This window comes from Chiloscyllium plagiosum, chromosome 32 (assembly GCF_004010195.1).
Source record: "Chiloscyllium plagiosum isolate BGI_BamShark_2017 chromosome 32, ASM401019v2, whole genome shotgun sequence".
NCBI lineage: Eukaryota > Metazoa > Chordata > Chondrichthyes > Orectolobiformes > Hemiscylliidae > Chiloscyllium > Chiloscyllium plagiosum.
In genome coordinates this window covers 36,187,997-36,208,282 of record NC_057741.1, presented here as the reverse complement: position 1 = coordinate 36,208,282, position 20,286 = coordinate 36,187,997, and the positions used below count along the sequence as shown (strand labels likewise).

At 44.2% G+C, this 20,286-nt stretch overlaps 1 protein-coding gene across 5 annotated transcripts in view; it reads left to right on the top strand.

Annotated features, from left to right (window-relative positions):
* The window catches only part of LOC122539499 (netrin receptor UNC5C-like), a 395,240-nt gene that overhangs the window by 277,438 nt on the left and 97,516 nt on the right, over positions 1-20,286 (top strand). For all 5 annotated transcript variants that reach the window (XM_043674426.1, XM_043674429.1, XM_043674428.1 and 2 more), the window contains exon 3: positions 9,407-9,550. In XM_043674426.1, the coding sequence (XP_043530361.1) occupies positions 9,407-9,550 (144 nt within the window). The remainder of the gene's footprint in view (positions 1-9,406; positions 9,551-20,286) is intronic.

The window sequence follows — 20,286 nt, the reverse complement described above, 5'->3', positions numbered from 1 at the left end:
TGGGGGTGTGGTGATGGGGGGTGTGGTGATGGGGGGTGTGGTGATGGGGGGTGTGGTGATGGGGGTGGTGTTGGTGGGGAAACGATTGGGAGTGAATCACCAGACAGCTTTGGAGAAAGCAAATATATTCACAACTGCCCACATCTCACTTCCACTCATTGTTCCTGTGCTCTCAGCTCGTGTGTGTCTGTTGATGCCATGTACAAAGTTCAGGTCTCCTCCCAATTAATTAAACCAGGAGATGGTTTTTTTAAAAAAACTCTCAATGCCACCAGCCTAGGAGGTTACAACAACAACTTATATTGATGTAGCATCTCAGGACATTAAAAAAAACCCCAAGGTGTCTCAGAGGGACATTGCAAAGCCATGTCAGACACAACCACAGTAGGTCATGTTAGACAGGAAGAAAGAGAGGTCAAGAGGTTGAGGAAGCGAATTCCAGAGTTTAGACTTCAGGCATCTGCATGCACAGTCAACGGCGATGGACCAAATACAATCCAGCGATCCACTGTATCTGTTGCCAATGCCACAATGGTCAGCAAAGATGGTGACTGACCACCTGTAAATGTTACATTGTTGTGGCAGGGCCTTCTGGTCACTCTCTTGACTGGCCTCCTAGTTGTCTGATTGGTCATCCCCTGGCCCCCTCTTCACTGTCCTGCTTTCCCCCCCTCCCCTCCTCCATGGTCGCTGCTACCCAACCCCTTCCCTGCCCTCCGTACCACTTCATTCAGGGACTGAGGCACTGTCTGGTCCTTTGAGCGCTCCCTGAGTCAATGGTTTACTTGTTCATTTCTGCGGTGCCAGGCTGCTGAGGGAAATAAACAGGAACAGGAATAGGCCATTCAGCCCTTAGCAGGAATATATCATGTGTAAAGCACACAAACTGACTACTTGTCCAAACCGATCCACACTTCACATCAATCTCCTCCTATCCCCCTTCACCTAGCTATTCCCATTCCTTTTGGTACATCAACAGAGGAGCTGAGAACACAATCTTCTATCCCTCACTCCCTCTGGAGATTTTTAATCAATCTCCCCATCTGTATTACGATACACCACTGGAGCGAGTGGGAACTGAAACTGGCCCAGAGGGAGGGACACTATCACTGCAACACAAGATCCCCGAAATGAACATATCAGTCTCTGGTGGGAAAGTCAACATGATCCCAGCTGACTACAAGGCTGCTCACTCATTAGAGATAGGTGACTGGTGATGGTTTAATGTGAGGGTCTCTTCGTCACAGGGTGAGGGGAGATGTTGAGGAGGAGTGTCCTTTATGGTGACCTCAGCTGGTGTGGGAATTGAACCCATGTTGTTGGCATCACACTGCATCGCAAACCAGCCAACTAAGCTAACTGAACCCCTCTCCCTTGCTCCCTCTATCGAACTGAACTAACCAAACCCCTCTCCCTTGTTCCCCCTATCAAACTGAACTAACCAACCCCCTCTCCCTTGTTCCCCCTATCGAACTGAACTAACCAACCCCCTCTCCCTTGTTCCCTCTATCGAATTGAACTAACCAACCCCCTCTCCCTTGTTCCCCCTATCGCATTGAACTAACCAACCCCCTCTCCCTTGTTCCCCCTATCGCATTGAACTAACCAACCCCCTCTCCCTTGTTCCCCCTATCGCATTGAACTAACCAACCCCCTCTCCCTTGTTCCCCCTATCGCATTGAACTAACCAACCCCCTCTCCCTTGTTCCCCCTATCGCATTGAACTAACCAACCCCCTCTCCCTTGTTCCCCCTATCGCATTGAACTAACCAACCCCCTCTCCCTTGTTCCCCCTATCGCATTGAACTAACCAACCCCCTCTCCCTTGTTCCCCCTATCGCATTGAACTAACCAACCCCCTCTCCCTTGTTCCCCCTATCGAACTGAACTAACCAACCCCCTCTCCCTTGATCCCTCTATCGAACTGAGCTAACCAACCCCCTCTCCCTTGCTCTCTCTATCAAGTTTTCCCTTAAGTATGTCTCTGTCCCTCATTACAATGCAATTCCGAATTCCACATTCCACGTTGTCTGAGTAAAGAAGTTTCTTCTGAATTCCCTGTTGGTTTTTATTTTGGTGAAAGTCGGATATTTATAGTCCCACTGTCCTCCTTCAAAGGAATGCTGAGAGCATGGAGATGAAGAGAAAAGAGAAAAATCAAGCAACATTTGATCTGACGACAGATATTTTGTTGGTCATTTTAACTGGCTGCTGTGCTTGCAGAACCCCAGGGCATTTGTGAGAATGACAGGTTACTTTCAACACATGGGGCAGGAACAAGGCAGCCTAACCACAGGAGCCTGCAATGACAGAGGCCAGGCTAACAAGGCTGTCTGAATGGAGCCAGTGTTTGTGATTAAAGAGGATGAAAATTGAAAAAGAGGGAGGGGGGTTGACTCAGTTTCAAAGGCTGGCAGTGAAATCTCTGCAATACAATTGGAAACATTCATATAACAAGCTTCGCTCTGTAATCCCATTCCACTCGCCTGAATTTTAAGTTCTCTGACAGTGCCCTGAGTCTGGTGGCAGTCTTCAGTTGCAAGCAAGTTGATAAAAGTCACGTCAGCTGCTCAATGCTCACTTAATGCCATAATCCCTTGCTAATCTTCCCCTCAGCGCTATCAAAGGCAAAACACTCCTTTACTGTGAATAGTTGCTCTGTAATCCAACAGGTTCTCCTCAATCTTTGAGCTTCTTACACATGTAATTTGGATTTGAGGTGAATTTCATGCATGTGCAATTTTAACTGACACATGCATGAAATCAGCACCATCACTGAGCAGGTTAAACATCTGAGATTTTGTAATTTAAAAAGAACAAAGTTTGGTTCCAATTTCCCTTGATGGAATCGCATTAAAGCTGAATAGCGTTCGCTGATTGTCAAGTAGCCAGTCCTACATTTTCTGTCTGCATTTTAACCTGTTTAATATAAGTAGTGGTGTCCGATGTCTAGTAGCAGTGTATCTAACAGCATCTGCTTTGTATTAAGACTTATCCCCTTTGCATAATTCAATTTTTAGACTTTTCTACAGGGTAATGTGTTGAGAGTGTGAGTGTTCGTAATGTCACAGTGAAGGAAGAGAGAGGACCTAGGTCCTGAATAGGCAGTGCAAGCAGCTCCCAATCCCCTTCAGTTTTCACAGTGCAGGATTGTGAAAGTGGCAGATTCAGAAGGAAGTGTAAATGACAGCGGCAGAATCTAGTTTGAGACCAGATACGGAAAGAGAAATAAATGGCAGTGTTATATAACCTTCCACAGCAGGTTTGGGAGGGGGATGTAAAATGCCAATAGCACTGTGCCAGTCATCTGCCCGTCTCTTCCTTCCCCTTCTGCAGCTAAAGATAATCGAATGCTGATGAATTCGACCAGTACTGGGGGAGGCCAAGCATGGATTGGAGAGCCCACTCCTCCTCACTCCCACCCTCAGGTCTCCACGCCACCTCCTTTACCCTGACTATCTGCTCCACCACACTCAACATTGCATCTTGCACCCCCACCCCAACAACCCCACTCATCTGGCCCTCTGTTCCAGCATTTATTAATTCTGACCTCCCCCCCCCCCCCACACACACACACACAAATGGCTCCTTGCCATTAGGTGCAGTCCTAGCAGTGGCCACTGTCCCTGGTGGCTCTGCTGAGTCTGAAGAGCTGACAGCATTTGATTGGTTGGCTGCTGTCAGAGGAGGGACTTGCTGCCCAGACAGAGGTGAAAGCTCAACCTGAAAACATTTAAAAGCTGCGACACAGCAGAGGGGCTGTAGTGATAGTGTTCCTATCCCACAGCCGGGAAGTCACATCTCTGAGCAGTTTGATTAGAAAATACCTTCCTTACAGAGGTAGGCTCTTGTGACACATTGGTAATGCCCCGTCTTTGATCTAGGAGACCTGGGTTCAAGTCCTACCTACTCCAGTGGAATATAATAATAGGCTGATTAAAATTACCTTAGAGCCTTTATAACAGGGTGGGGACTGGGGACACAAATCCAGCACAGAGTGAGGAAAAGGAAGTATGGAGTTGAGATAGAAAAAGACCAAACGTCATCGCATTAACATACTGCAGTAGTGATGAGCTGTGACTCTACACTTGGAAACATTGATTAGCAGCAAAAAATATTTAATACATTGTTAAAAAACAATAACAAATTGAAAATTGTTACCCGTGCCACATGATATCAAGGCGAAGGAGAGGAATTGAACACGTAGCTACAGGGATGGTGCAGGAGGGAGGGATTTGGATACTTGGGTAATTAGGGCTCATTCTGGGGTAGGTGGGACCTCTACAGATGGGATGGTCTACACCTGAACCAGAGGTAAAAACAATGACTGCAGATGCTGGAAACCAGATTCTGGATCAGTGGCGCTGGAAGAGCACAGCAATTCAGGCAGCATCCGAGGACAGGCAAAATCGACGTTTCGGGCAAAAGAGAAGGGCTTTTGCCCGAAACGTCGATTTTGCCTGTCCTCGGATGCTGCCTGAATTGCTGTGCTCTTCCAGCGCCACTGATCCTACACCTGAACCAGAGGCGTACCAATATCCTGGGGTGGGGGTGGGGGAGATTTGCTAATACTCTTCATGCAAGGAGCATCTGGAATAAGGTGAGTGAATTTGCAGAATGGGTTGGTACCTGGGACTTCAATGTTGTGGCCATTTCAGGGATATGGGTAAAGCAGGGATAGGAATGGTTGTTGCAGTTTCTGGGGTTTAGATGTTTCAGTAAGAACAGGGAAGATGGTAAAAGTGGAGGAGGTGGGGCATTGTTGATCAAGGACAGTGTTATGGTGGCAGAAAAGAGGTTTGAGGACTCATCTACTGAGGTAGTATGTGCTGAGATTAGAATTAGCACAGGAGAGGTCACCCTGTTGGGAGTTTTCTATAGGCCTTCGAAAAGTTCCAGAGATGTAGAGGAACGGATTGCAAAGATGATTCTGGATAGGAGTGAAAGTAACAGGGTAGTTGTTATGGGGGTTTTATCTTTCCAAATATTGATCGGAAATACTATAGTTTGAGTACTTTAAATGGGTTAGTTTTTGTGCAATGTGAGCAGGAGGGTCTCCTGATACAGTATGTAGACAGGCCAACAAGGGGCAAGGCCATATTGGATTTGGTACTGGGGAATGAAGCCGGTCAGCTGTTTGATTTGGAGGTAAGTGAGCACTGTGGTGATAGTGACCATGATTCGGTTACGTTTACTTTAACGATGGAAAGGGATAGGTATATACCACAGGACAAGAGTTATAGCTGGGGGAAAGGCAGTTACGATACGATTAGGCAAGATTTAGAATGCATAGGATGGGGAAGGAAACAGCAGGGAATGGGCACAATTGAAATGAGGAGCTTGTTTAAGGAACAGCTACTGCGTGTCCTTAATATGTATGTACCTGTCAGACAGTGAGGAAGTTGTCAAGTGAGGGAGCCGTGATTTACTAAAGAAGTTGAATCTCTTGTCAAACGGAAGAAGGAGGCTTATGTAAAGATGAGACGTGAAGGCTCAGTTAGGGAGCTTAAGAGTTACAAGTTCACCAGGAAGTACCTAAAGAAAGAGTTAAGAAGAGCCAGGAGGGGATACAAGAAGTCTTTTGCAGGTACGATCAAGGAAAACCCTAAAGCTTTCCGTGGGTATGTGAGGAAAAGAAGAATGACTAGAGTAAGATTAGGGCCAGTCAAGGACAGGACTGGGAAGTTGTATATGGAGGTTGAGGAGATAGGAGAAGCACTAAATGAATATTTTTCGTCAGTATTCATACTGTAAAAAGACAATGTTGTTGAGGAGAATACTGAGATACAGACTATTAGACTAGATGCGATTGAGGTTCACAAGGAGGAGGTGTTAGCAATTCTGGAAAGTGTGGAAATGGATAACTCCCCTGGGCTGGGTGGGATTTATCCTAGGATTCTCTGGGAAGCCAGGGTGGAGATTGCAGAGCCTTTGGCTTTGATCTTAATGCAGTCATTGTCTACAGAAGACGGGAGGATGGTGGATGTTGCCCCCTTGTTCAAGAAGGGAAGTAGAGACAACTCTGGTAATTATAGACCAGTGTGCCTTACCTCGGTTGTGGATAAAGTATTGGAAAGGATTATAAGAAATAGGATTTAAAATCATCTGGAAAGAAATAATTTGATTAGGGATAGTCAACATGGTTTTGTGAAGGGTAGGTCATGTCTCACAAACCTGATTGAGTTCTTTGAGAAGATGACCACACAGATGGATGAGGGTAAAGTGCTTGATGTTGTGTATATGGATTTCAGTAAAGTGTTTGATAAGGTTCCCCACAGTAGGCTATTGAAGAAAATATGGAGGCGTGGGATTGAGGGTAATTTAGCGGTTTGAATCAGAAATTGGCTAGCTGAAAGAAGACAGAGGGTGTAGGTTGATGGGAAATCTTCATCCTGGAGTTCAGTTATTAGTGGTGAACGGCAAGGATCTGTTTTGGGTCCACTGCTGTTTATCATTTTTACAAATGACCTGGATGAGTATGTAGAAGGATGGGTTAGTAAATTTGCAGACTTCACTAAGGTCGGTACAGTTGTGGATAATGCTGAAGGATGTTACAGGTTACAGAGGGACATAGATAAGCTGCAGAGCTGGGCTGAGAGGTGGCAAATGGAGCTTAATCCAGAAAAGTATGAGGTGATTCACTTTGAAAGGAGCAACAGGAATACAGAGTACTGGGCTAATGGTAAGATTCTTGGTAGTGTAGATGAGCAGAGAGTTCTCAATGTCCATGTGCGTAGATCCCTGGAAGTTACCACCCAGGTTGATGGGATTGTTAAGAAAGCATATGGTGTGTTAGCTTATATTGGTAGAGGGATTGAGTTTTGGAGCCATGAGGTCAAGCTGCAGCTGTACAAAATCCTGGTGCGGCTGCACTTGGAGTACTGCGTACAGTCTGGTCACCACTTTATAGCAAGGATGTGGTAGCATTGGAAAGGGTGCAGAGGAGATTTACCAGATGTTGTCCAGTATGGAGGGAAGGTTTTATGAGGAAAGGCGAGAGACTTGAGGCTGTTTTCGTTGGAGAGAAGGTCGAAAGGTGACTTAATAGAGACATACAAGATGATAAGAGGATTAGATAAGGTGGACAGTGAGAACCTTTTCCCTTGGATGGTGATGGCTAGCACGAGGGGACATACCTTTAAATTGAGAGGTGATTGATATAGGACAGATATCAGAGGTAGTTTCTTTACTGAGAGAGTATTAAGAGCGTGGAACGCCCTGCCTGCAGGTGCAGTACACTTGCCAACTTTAAAGGCATTTAAATGGTAATTGGATAAACATATAGATGATAATGGAATAGTGTAGGTTAGATGGGCTTCAGATTGGTATCACAGGTTGGTGAAACATCGAGGGCCGAAGGGCCTGTACTGTGCTGTAATGTTCTATATTCTATGTTCTACCACTTTGTGGCAAGTACAGTTCACATCTCCCTCACAAATACAGCAACTGTTTAATGCATTTCAAGAGTTAAGACTCACCTCTGAAGGCAGTGCCAAGTTCATTATCCTATGTGTGACAAACCCTGGCGTAAATGATTTTAAAAATTACGTGAACTGAATCGGGATGTTGGGCTAGGAGGAGGCCATTCGGGCCCCTGAATCTGTTACACCATTCAATGATGTTGTGGCTGATCTGCATCTTAACTCGGCCACCTACCTTTACATTTCCCCCTCACCCTCACCCATTCTCCCCCACACCCCCTACAGATGTGAAACTTGTAACAGAGAGGGAAGTTTTCAAATTCAATAAATCCTGTAAATTGTGATCAAACATGAGGAAAAAAACAATGAAGTCTGTTGGAGTGTTGGAAATCCCAACTGGTTCACCTGTATACTCCCAGGAGCAGAGCCTGGCTGAGCTGTGACTCCAGTCCTACTCGGTGTGGAGATCACAGTGAGCTCTGAAGTAGCATTCCTGCTAACACCAGGATAAGGGCACTGTCATCTCATGGACTTCAGGGACTCAATGGCATGAACAGTGGTGTGGTGATGAATCAATCAATCATAGAATGTCTATAGTGTGGAAACAGGCCCTTCGGCCTAGCAAGTCCACACCGACCCTCTGAACGGTAACCTATCCGACCCAGACCCCCTATTGCTCTACATTTACCCCAACTAGTGCAACTAACCTACACATCCCTATGGGCAATTTAGCATGGCCAATTCACCTAAGCTGCACATCTTTGGTTTGTGGAAGGAAACCCACACAGACACGGGGAGAATGTGCAAACTCTACACAAACAGTCACCCGAGTCTGGAATCGAACCCAGGTCCCTGGCGCTGCGAGGCAGCAGTGCTAACCACTGAGCCACCGTGCCACCCTCATGATGGTTGACCATCGCTGGGAAGATACTCAGGGATATGGGATAATGCAGGAAGATGGGACAGCCATTGTCTTGTTGAGGTGCAGAGCAGCTTCAAAGGCCTGATTGATCTGCTCCTCAAATATTTTTCATTCTTTATTTTCTCACGGGATGGGGGTATCACAGGCATGACCAGCATTTGTTGCCCATCCCTAATTGCCCTTGAACTGAGTGCAAAGGACTGTTATGAGTCTACCACGTTGTTGTGCTTCTGGTGTTACAGACAAATCAGACTGGGTAGAGGTTTCCTCCCTGAAAGATAGTAGTGGACCAGATGGATTTTGACAGCAGTTGCTGAGATTAGATTTGTTACACAGATTTATGAATTGAACAACTACCAGCTATGAGGGTGGGATTAGAACCAGGGCAGAACATTAGTCTGGGTTTTGGATTGCTCATCCAGTAATAATCCTATTATACAATCACTGAATTGAACAAGGCCATTCAACCCATCTCACCTGTACTGGCTCTTAAAGGGAGCATTATTCTCTAGTGCCAATCTCCTGCCTTTTCCCCATACCCGAGTGAACTATTTCCATCCAAAACCCTCATTTGTGCAAGCATTTTTTTTAACACTGATCTTCCAACGAGCATCCCATTTAGTCCCACCCTATCCTGATAATCCTGCATTTCCCATGCCTAATCCACAATTCTCTGGACACTATCAGCAACTTAGCACGGCCAATCCACCTAACCTTTGGATTGTTGGAGGAAACCCAAGCAGTCACCTGAGGCTGGAATTGAACCCGTGTCCCTGAAGCTGTGAGGCAGAAGTGCTAACCATTGAGCCACCACTTTTGCTCCTATGTCCTACATTCCTTTGGCGACTTATGGAATGTTGGGGGGCTGTGTCTGTTTTCGGATTGAGGTCACCTCTCAGGTTATCCCTGAAAATTGCCATGTGGATGGTTAACTTGCCTACGGGGGTATTCTGTGTTTCTCACCACGGGGGCACATTCCTTATACCGTGATGCCATTCGCATGTGACTGTGTGGTAAGCAGCACAGGGGACTAATGACCTGAATGAATTCTTGTGCCTGGCAGGCCTCATTGTCAGGGAGGTGAGCATCGAGATATCCCGGCAACAGGTGGAAGAACTCTTTGGACCAGAGGACTACTGGTGCCAGTGTGTTGCCTGGAGTTCCGCAGGAACAACCAAGAGTCACAAATCCTACGTCCGGATTGCTTGTGAGTATTGGAAACAGCCAACAAGAGAGATTGCTGATGTTGACATTGCTGCACCATTTTAGCTAGTGGTTTAACAACAGTGAATAACTAGAATTACTGATGATGGTCGGAAATAATCCTGGCCGTTTTATCATCTGACCTTTCAACTCCAAGCGCAATCTTGTGAAATAATCTTGCCCTCCTTCCAATATTGTTAAAAAATGTTCAATGAAAATATTCAAAGAAAATGCAAAAAAACAAGCCCACTTTATTTAAATCTCCTTGCGGTTTTCCTCCTGAATCTTGCTTGATTGACCTTAAGTTCCTGGAGATTCCAGTGCAACCTGGAGAATTGGCGACCTTAACAATAAATCCAAGATTGCGACTGAGCTGCCCCTGTAATTGTGAGTATGGCATAAATGAGGCTGTCTCAGAAGTGATTTATTTTGTGTTTGCCTAAATATTCTATCGGCACAAGGTTTCAGTCATGTGCAATTCAATCTGCTTTCACCCTTCATTTTGAGTCAATGGCTTGCATTTATGTAGCGCCTTCTGCTGTGTAAAATGTCCCACTGTAACTTGCAGGATGGTCACAGGACAACATTTGGTTACGCGCCATACAAGGAGAGCAAGCTGACTGAAAGCCTGGTCAAAATGTCAGTTTTAAGGGGAGAGACCAGCCAGGTAGAGACATTTGTTGGGGGGTGGGGGGTGGGGTGGGGTCTGTTGGTTGGAGGTTAGGGGGCTTGTTGAGGGCAAATGCTTAACTTCAGGGTCCCAGGCCGTTGAACGCAAGGCAACTATTTGAGGATGTTCAAGAAGCTGCACATGGAATGGATATTTCAGAGGGCTGTGGTTAAGCAGAGGATGAGGAGTTGAGAGAACGTGAAAGAATTTGCAATTAAGAGTAAAAATTGTAGGATTAGGGCATTATCAGGTTTGAATCCATTATACATCATTGACATACTCTGAGTTAAAACCCAGGTTTTCAATGAACAGAGAGTTCTCAGAGTTAAGATACAGGTTTTTTAATGAATTGGTTGGGTTGTCTTGTGACACAGTGGTAGTAACACTACCCCTAGGCAAGTAGATGCAGGTTCAAGTCCCACTTGTTCCTGACATGTGTAATAACCTGTTTAAATAGGCTGATCAGAAAAATAGGTTAAATGAACTGACTAGAACCTATCTCACAGGGTCAAGGACAGCGCTTCATGTAAATTTTCCCAAATTATTCCTTAATCACACATCAACATACTCCTGCTCAGAACAAGGACAAGTTCATGGAGCTCCCCTTAAGGCATTCCCATGTATCCTCATTTAAAGCTGAGGGAATTATGACATCCACCATCCATCCATTTAATAGATGTGACTGTTAAAGTTTTCTTAATTGATTTCTTTCGATTGCCTGTTGACTGGAAGCGTTGTGGTTGCAAGGAAAAGGCAGTCATTGCTTTGTGTTACCAGATGATGACCCAGTAGAGCTGTGAAAATCATATCCCAGACATTTTGTTGCATACTCAACAATGCTGCTTAAAACATTGAGACAATTCACCGCAACTCAATTCATCTGGACTCCACTTCGATAGGCCAGTGTTGAAAGTCTCCCACAACACATTGAGTGGCCACTGTCCCTCTTGTTTTTTTATTCTTGTATGGGACATTGGCAGCATTGGCATTTATTGCTCATCCCTAGTTGTCCTTGATATGTCTTAGCAAGCCTATAAAAGATCCAACCACATTGCTATGGATCTGGATTCACACATCAGCCTGAACAAGGAAGGACAGTAGACTTCCTTCCCTAAAGAACATTCCTGAACCTGTTGGGTTTAACAACAATTGACAGCATTGGATTAGCTTTTCATTTCAGATTATGTTCTCTTTATTGAAATCAAATTTCACCATCTCTCATGGTGGGATTTAAACCCATGTCTCCACGTGTTATTCTGGTGCTCTGGATTACTAACCCAGTGACGTTGACACGACACCACTGCCCCCTCCACAAAGGATTACTTGCCTGTGGGCAGCTGAAAGCCTCAATCTCTAACGAGAACATGTTCCCAGGAAGAGCTGCTTCTTGTTTATTTCTCGATGGGATGTGGGCAAGACCAGAATTTATTGCCCATCCTGAATTACCCAGAGGGCAGTTGAAAGTCAACCACATTGCTGTGGGTCTGGATCACATGTAGGCCAAACCAGGTAAGGATGGCAGTTTCCTTCCCTAAAGGAGATTGCGAACCAGATGGGTTTTTACAACAATTGACAATGGTCACATGGTCTCCATTAGGTTAGCTTTTTATTCAAGATTTTTATTGAATTCAAATGTCACTATCTGCTGTGATGGGATATGACCCCATGTTCATAGAGGATTACCTTGGGGTTCTGGATTGCAAGACCCATTACATTAACACTGCAATGATTGTGGCCAGTCGTCACAGGAGCTAAATTCAGGATCATGTCACCATTTGGGAAAGCAAGTCTACAGGAATAGCTTCACTGTCCTTAATTTCAGGAGTGACTCATGGTTCACTCTCCTGTCTAAAAGCCTCAGTTTATAACATTGTCAGAATGTACAGCACACTGCCACAGTACAGCACTGGGAGTAACAGCCAGATATTGTGCTGGGGTGTCTGGAGTAGGACTTGAACCCAAAATGTTCTGATATGATAGTACCAGCGTCAGAGTCAAGGCTGACAACAGTAATTCATGTTCCTGGCAGTAATGATTCCTTCTAACTAATAAAGGAGTCAAAGATTGAGGCCAAAACATTGAAGACTTTCAAGAAAGATGTAGATACAGTTCCTAGGACTAAAGGGATCAAAGTGTATGGGGGAGAGAAAGGAACAGATTTAGGGTGGCACGGTGGCTCAGTGGTTAGCACTGCTGCCTCACAGTGCCAGGGAACTAGGTTTGATTCCAGCCTTGGGTGACTGTGTGGAATTTGCATATTCCCCCCATGTCTGCGTGGGTTTCCTCCTGGTGCTCCGGTTTCTTCTCACTGTCCAAAGATGTGCAGGTTTGGTGAATTGCCCGCGCTAAATTGCCCAAAGTGTTCAGGGATGTGTAGGTTAGAGGTTAGGTGCATTAGTCAGGGGTAAATATGGGGTAGGGGGAATGGATGTGTTTGGGATACTCTTTGGAGGGTCGGTGTGGACCTGTTGGGCCTAATGGCCTGTTTCAACACTGTGGGAATTCTACATACAGTTGGATGATTAGCCATGATCATAGTAAATGGCAGAGCAGGCTTGATGGACTGAATGGCCTACTGCTACTCCTATTTCTGTGTTTCTGTGATTCTCCTGTGTGTTTGGTTTGTATTCATGTTTACGTGGGTAAGCATCTTCCTCCCAGATTGTCAGTGCTTTAGTGCCACCCCTCACCAGGTCATTCGGACATCCCACAGGATAATCTGAGCTATCTAAAAGCAGCAATCCCTTCATCTCAACCAGGCTGTTGCTGTTACCAGTTTAAAAGGCGGTAGTGTGCCAGGGTGAAAGGGCATTTCATTACAATTCTCAGTTATACTTGAAGGAAAAGATTTGCTCACACTCAGCTAATTAATAATGCTCTCATTATATTAAAGAACCCACATGCCAAAAATGCAATCAGTTAATACATGAACCCTGCATCAATGATCTGTATGATTGGAAAAGTTCCTTTGTAACAATACACTGAGACCTTCGTTAAAACTGAGCTCCCAGCTGGGCTGTCCTTCGGTCATCCAATTTTAAAAATTAAATTAGTTTACAAAGCTGCTTGAAATCAATCCTGTGGCAATGAAACATTAACCTTTAATTGGAATAGAAGGTATGAACAACCATTTCCCATCATACTACTGTTTTACGGTTCCATCTCAATGTTTATGTTGCTTCATTCCAAAATAAGTAGGAACAGGGTGTGGTACTTTTTCTCTGGAATAGAAGAGGCATGACTTTAATGGAGGTCTTGAAAATTATGAACAGGATTAGTTCAGGTAGATATGAAGAACTGCTTCCAATAGTGAGACGATCCAAAACTAGAATCAATAAGATCATTAATAATAAAGCCAATTAGAAATTCAGGAGAAATCTTTGACCCGGGGAAACAATGTGAGAGGTGAACAATGCAGGATATATTTAAGGTGAAGCTAAAAGAGTACATGAGAAAGACGATTTTACCACATTCAGATGAACAATGGCCTCTGCATGGTGCCCTAGCCACAGTCACAACCTCTTGGACATGGGAGAGAGATCTGGCGATGGTGGACCTTGGCACTGGCACGTTACTCAGTGATGGTTATGGCCTCTGGCAACAAACTGCTTGGAAGTCCATCAGAAGAGGCAAGCAATGGCAGGGAGCACAGTTGGCCAAGAAGAAGGCTCAGAGAAACCAGAGGCCAGACAAGACACATCTTCTCAGCACACTGTTGTCCTCTGCAGCAGAGACTCCCATGACCAAGCAAGGACCTTGAGCCGGGTGAGAGTCAGTGCAGAGTTGACCACCAACATGGCACAAACCGTTTGAGATGGAAGACTGCCATTGCTACATGAAGGAGTTTGATCTAGAAAGTTAATGGTGATGAGGAGATGAAGAAGTGGGGGAGAGTCCCATGCAGCATATTCCAGTTGGGCCCGAATGGCCAGTTTCTGTGTCTAGTGATATTATCACTTGACTATTAACCCAGGAACCCAGGCAACTTTCTGGGGATGTGGGTACAAATCCCACCATGGCAGATAGTGAAATTTGAATTCAATAAGTTCCCTTTAGAGCAGAGAACTGCCATCCTTACCTGGTCTGGCGTACATGTGACTCCAGACCCACAGCAATGTGGGTGACTCTTAACTGCCCTCTGGACAATTAGGGATGGGCAATAAATGCTGGTCTATCCAGCAACACCCACATCCCATGAATACATAATAAAAGTATTTGCTGCATTGACCATTTTTAAAGAAACTTTAATGAAAGTGAAAACGCAGCCAAGCTACAAGTGTGGGAGAGGGTCTGATGGCTGGTTCCGTGATAGGGTAGACCTCACCCACCCAAGGCCACCAGGGGAGGTGTCTCAGGCCTGCTACTGACTAACTGCCTTCACTTACTTGATCTGACACCCCTCTCCCACTCACAATTCCAATCTAATCAAGAAACTGGAAATCGACTGGGAAAATCTGATCAACTTCTATGACCTACCTCTAAAGGATGCATTTATAGAGCCAAATTCCCAGTGTCACCATATCCCTGAAATAACTCTACAAAGGCCAATATCCTGTCACCCTTTATTTACATGACCCTGATGCAACTAGCACATTATCAGCTCCCAGAGGGAGCAGACCCCCGACACTCCTGTTTTTTTTTCTTCTCTTTTTTTATTTAATTTTTTTTTAATTTCCCCCACACTACCGTCTAACTGCGGTAGTGCTTATTTTTTCCCCAGCACCCATGTTGTGTGTGTGTGCAGGTGTGATACACAGTGAGAGACACAAGGTGCACAAATCTTTATTCAATTTCCACCACCAGGAAGAAAGGAAACACCTGAGTGGCCAGTGATAAGCAGTGCCCTTCACATCAAAGGGCAATGCTGCGTGATCAAACAGTGAAGGGGAGGGCAGGGATTAAATCAAAATAGAGTTGGAGGGGGAAATAATGCACTCCACTCCCTGCGTTGCCCACCTCTCCCTGAACAACTCCAGGGTGTTGGTGAACACTCCTGTTTATATTTTTTTTCCTTCCTTTTTTCCCCACACTACCGCCTAACTGCGGTAGTGTTTATTTTTTCCCCAGCACCCATGGTGTGTGTGTGCAGGTGTGATACACAGTGAAAGACACAAGGTGCACAAATCTTTATTCACTTTCCACCACCAGGAAGACAGGAAAACAAACACTCCTGTTTATATCTGTCAGCCTGGACTCCCTGATTGAACCAGGTTAACAGCCTCAGTCAGGGAACTTGTATTCGATGATTCCCAGCTGACTGACTTTGTTACAATCACTATAGCCCCAAACCTACAGCAGCTGATAGTGCTGATACAGGGAACAGGATCAGGAGAAAACTGGCTCATTGGCACACCTTACAATGTTAGTGCTGTATGTTCTAGTGGGCGGCACTGTGGCACAGTGGTTAGCACTGCTGCCTCACAGCGCCTGAGATCCGGGTTCAATTCCCACCTCAGGCGACTGACTGTGTAGAGTTTGCACGTTCTCCACGTGTCTGCGTGGGTTTCCTCCGGGTGCTCCAGTTTCCTCCCACAGTCCAAAGATGTGCAGATCAGGTGAATTGGCCATGCTAAATTGCCCGTAGTGTTAGTTAAGGGGTAAATGTAGGGGCATGGGTGGGTTACGCTTCGGCGGGTCGGTGTGGACTTGTTGGGCCGAAGGGCCTGTTTCCACGCTGTAATGTAATCTAATCCAGCCATCTGCTGAAACCAGAATGGGGCGCCATGTATGTTTTTTTCAACAATGACACATCATGTCACTGATTGAAGCAGTTGTCAAATATTGGTAATGGGACTACTGGAAGACAAAAAATCTGATTTTTCCCATAGAAACTGATAAATCATTGCAAGATTGACGTTCCAACAAATAGTACTTTGTTCACTTTCGAAGGTGCAATGAATCAAAGCACATCGTTGCTGTCCAATCTCTCACAAGGTAAAAGCTTTCTGCAGCTTACAAAGAACCATTGCACAGTCTGCACTAATACAGTGCTAACAACATGCACACTGCTGCAGCCTCACTTGCTGTGGGCATTCAGGAAATCACACCCTCAGCTGACCCCTGAAATAACAACAACAGCACCCCACATTTAAGTAGCCCCCACTTAGCATACCAGAATAATGTCCTGAAGAAGGGACTCAAAGTGTTAACTTTATTTTTTTCTCTGCACAGATGCAGCCAGACCTGTTGAGTTTCTCCAACGCTTTCTGTTTTGTGTTTCAGATTTTCAGCATCTACAGTTCTTTGTTTTATATCAAAACAATGCATGGCCTCTTTCTGTGCATTAAGTTTTCTAATGATTCTATTCCACTTTGCATCAGAGTAAGAAGCAAAATTTGATACAAAGTCAGAAAGAACAGATGACCCAGTTAGTGAAAGGGGTAAATATACGAGGGGTAAATATAAGGAAGAGGACAGCCAGAGAGGATGGAGACACGAAGAGGAGCAATTTAAGGAGCATGTCACTCATCCAAAGACCATTTATAGCCTCCTTTAATAACCCAGCCCAGTTCTGTAAAACTGAAATCACTCTGGGAAAAGGGAGAGTGCCTGTTTTACAGGATGTTTGTTGAAGAGACACAAGTTTTGATTCAGAGTTACAAAATGAACTGCGCTGCAAGTTATTGGCAGAATCAGGAGCTAGATGTCCAGTCAGGTGCCACCCACACATTTCCTGCTCACCACCTGTGCCAAGGAGAAAATCAAAACATTATGTTACACCTTTGGCAACCCTCAAGTTTTGGCATGTAAAGGGTGGGCCATTTGCTAATTCTCTGGGGACTAAGATAAAAACACTGTGCTGCACTTGCATATAAACTGAAAGTGCTGGAGAAACTCAGCAGGTCTGGCAGCATCTGCAGAGAGAGAAACAAAATCAACATTTCAAGTCTAACATGAATCTTCTTTCGGTTCTGAAGAAATGTTATACCTGGCTTGAAACATTGACTCTCTCTCCACAGATGCTGTCAGACCTGCTGAGTTTCTCCAACACCTTCTTTGTTTGTTAAGTTTGAAGATTTAACTCAGATAATTTTTTTTTTGTCCTCAGAGTTCTCTTCTTTTTACACAGGTTGGCTGTAGATTGTCGTGATGTAGGCTGCTTTCAGCTCAGCCAACCCATTGTCAGCTACTCATTGTCCCCATTAGTAGCTTTCCTACTTCCCTGGCTTACAATCAATAATTGCTTTTTTTGTGTAACTTGCTTTCTGTCTCTCAGGTCTCTGCCTCTATCTATCTGCTCACTCCTTCTCCCCATTCCCTCCTATCATCAGCATATATACTATCTTTTCCGAGCTACTATCAGTTCTGAAGTAGGGCCACTGGACTCGAAACGTTAACTCTACTTTCCCTCTGCTGAGAGACCTGCTGCGTTTCTCCATCATTTTCTGTTTTTCTTTCAGGTTTCCAGTATCTGTAGTTCTTTGTTTTATTTTTGGCCTATAGATTGTGTTCCTGTGCCAAGTTCATATCTTCTATTCTATGATCACTACGCAAGATTTCAACATGTTCCGACTCTGCATTAATCTACTGGGACATTATTTCAATTGGTAGACAAATATATTTATTAAAATGTGAGTTTTTATCATTTCTACATGTTCTCATTATTTCAAAAGGAGTTTAAAATACTTTCATTCATTTAGTGCCTTTCACATACTCCAAATGTCTTAAAGCACTTTACAGACAATAAACTTTGTGAAGACTTGTCATTATTGTAACGTAGGTAAAATCTATGACTGCAGATGCTAGAAACCAGATTCTGGATTAGAGTGGTGCTGGAAAAGCACAGCAGTTCAGGCAGCATCCGAGGAGCAGCAAAATCGACGTTTCAGGCAAAAGCCCTTCATCAGGAATACAGCTGTAATGTAGGAAATATGATGGCCATTAATGTAATATTGGCCCAATAATCTGTTTGTGGGATGTTGGTTAAGGGAGAAGTATTTGCCAGGATATCAAGGAAAAGCTCTCTGTTGAAATGGCTTGGTGGTATTTCTTACATCCTTTTAAGAGGGTCTTGTTTTAATGTTCCTTCTGAAACACAGCACCTCCAACCATTCAACAGCACCTCAACGCTGCACTGAAGTCTCAGGCTCGGTTATGTGTTCAGGACTCTTAGTTTAAATCCATAACCCATTGTCTCAGAGACTAATTGATTGATTCATTCATTTATTGTTGTCATGTGTACCAAGATACAGTGAAAAGTGTTGTTTTGTGTGCTCTACAGGCAGATTGTACTACACAAAGTGCATCAGGGTAGCAGAACAGAGAAGGTGCAGAGAGAGAGAGAGATATCAGAATTAACGTGAGCTAAACTAAACTCATTGTGTGTTATAAGGAAATCTATAATGTAAGTTTTATAACTGACAGATGATGTTGTCTTATTTGATTTATTTGTTGTCATATGTACCTGGGTACAGTGAAAAGTGTTGTTTTGTGTGAAGTACAGGCAGATCATGCCACACAATGACCATAAAGTGATGGAATAGAGTGAGGAATGCAAAATTCCGGCTCCAAAGAAGGTGCACAGAAAGCAAGATCAACGTTAGATTTGAAATTAGAGAGGTCCATTCAGCAGTCTAATAGCAGTGGGGAAGAAGCTGTTCTTGAATCTGCTGGTACATGCGTTTAAGCTTTTGTATCTTCCGCCTGACAGAAAAGGGTGCAAGAGATTGTAACCGGGATGGGAGAGGTCTTTGATGGTGTTGGCTGCCTTCCTGAGGCATGAGAAGTGTAGATGGAGTCAGTGGATGGAAGGTGGTATTTGATTATTAGCATCTTCCCTATCTTTTTATCCATTAATGGGATTTAGCTCTCACTGATGTAGGATCTAACTACCTTGTGAAAGTGGTGACAATCCACCTTCCTGTACCACTGCAATCATGTGGTGACCTATTTATTTATGACTAAGTGGATGCTGAGCTGTTACAGTATGTAGCAGTTAAGGCACTATAGTTACTGCAGTCTCGATCAGATAAAGTTTGAGTTTTTCTGTCTCAAAATCAACTTGTTGCATTTTTAACAACAATCCAGTGGCTTCAGTTATGTTGGTTGATGTCGGAAGCTGGGGTTGTTGTGCTTAGATGGAGAAGAGGTGTCTGAAGCTATGTGATATCGAGACAGAGTAGACAGAGAGCAGCTCTTCCCGTTGGCAGAAGATGCAGAGTTGAATTGGATGGCAAAAAGCCACAAAGGACAACACAAAGAAAAACATTTGCTTTTTGGAATTGGACGAGCATGCAAACATTTCCAAGCTTGCAGTGTCCAGGGGAATGGCGGAGGGGAGAGGCACCAGTTTCTGGGCACCATGGGGCAAATATCCTCTTTCTCTGCTAAAACCATTCTTTGTTGGCCATCTCCAATGGTTGCTTTAGTTGAGTGAAATCAAACACTCAGACTGAAGTTTAGACTCCAACCGCCCACATTGTTAACTGATACGACACGGGGTAAACCCCTCTGCTAATTTAAACCAGCATCAGATAAGATTCATCCCGTGTAATAATCTGTTAAAATTCGAGAGCCAAAGAACTATCCCAAAAGTCACTATTTTAAGTAAACATTAACTTTTTTTATGTCTAACAGACAATATTAACTAACAACTATTTACAACTCTTTTCTCTTAAACCTATATTTTACATCCTCCCTACAATACTTGTCCAATAAAATAAATCCCGATTATGATTTACAGAAAAGTAATCATGTTTCAAAACCAGTTAGCTTCCCTGCATTTCCTCGGTAGATTTTCTGTCCAGGTTGGTGTCAGTTTTTTTTTCCTCTGTGTAAACTCCTTCTCCAGACAGGTACCTCTCGGAGAGCTCTCACTCACAGCCTACATCTGTTGGTCTTTTGACAGTTCTCCTTGCCGCTCTGGCTAACTGTTCAAAATGTCTGATATTTATGCCCCAAAACATCAGATCGTTTCATTGGTTTTAATACTGTCAAAATACTAAATTCAAACTTGACTGGAGTTTGATATCTTGGGACATAGTTTAAACTGATTGGCTGAATTTGAATTTGTTTTTGTCTCATGACAACCCAGCTACTCTAGCTGTTTTTACCAAATGTTGCATAGTTAC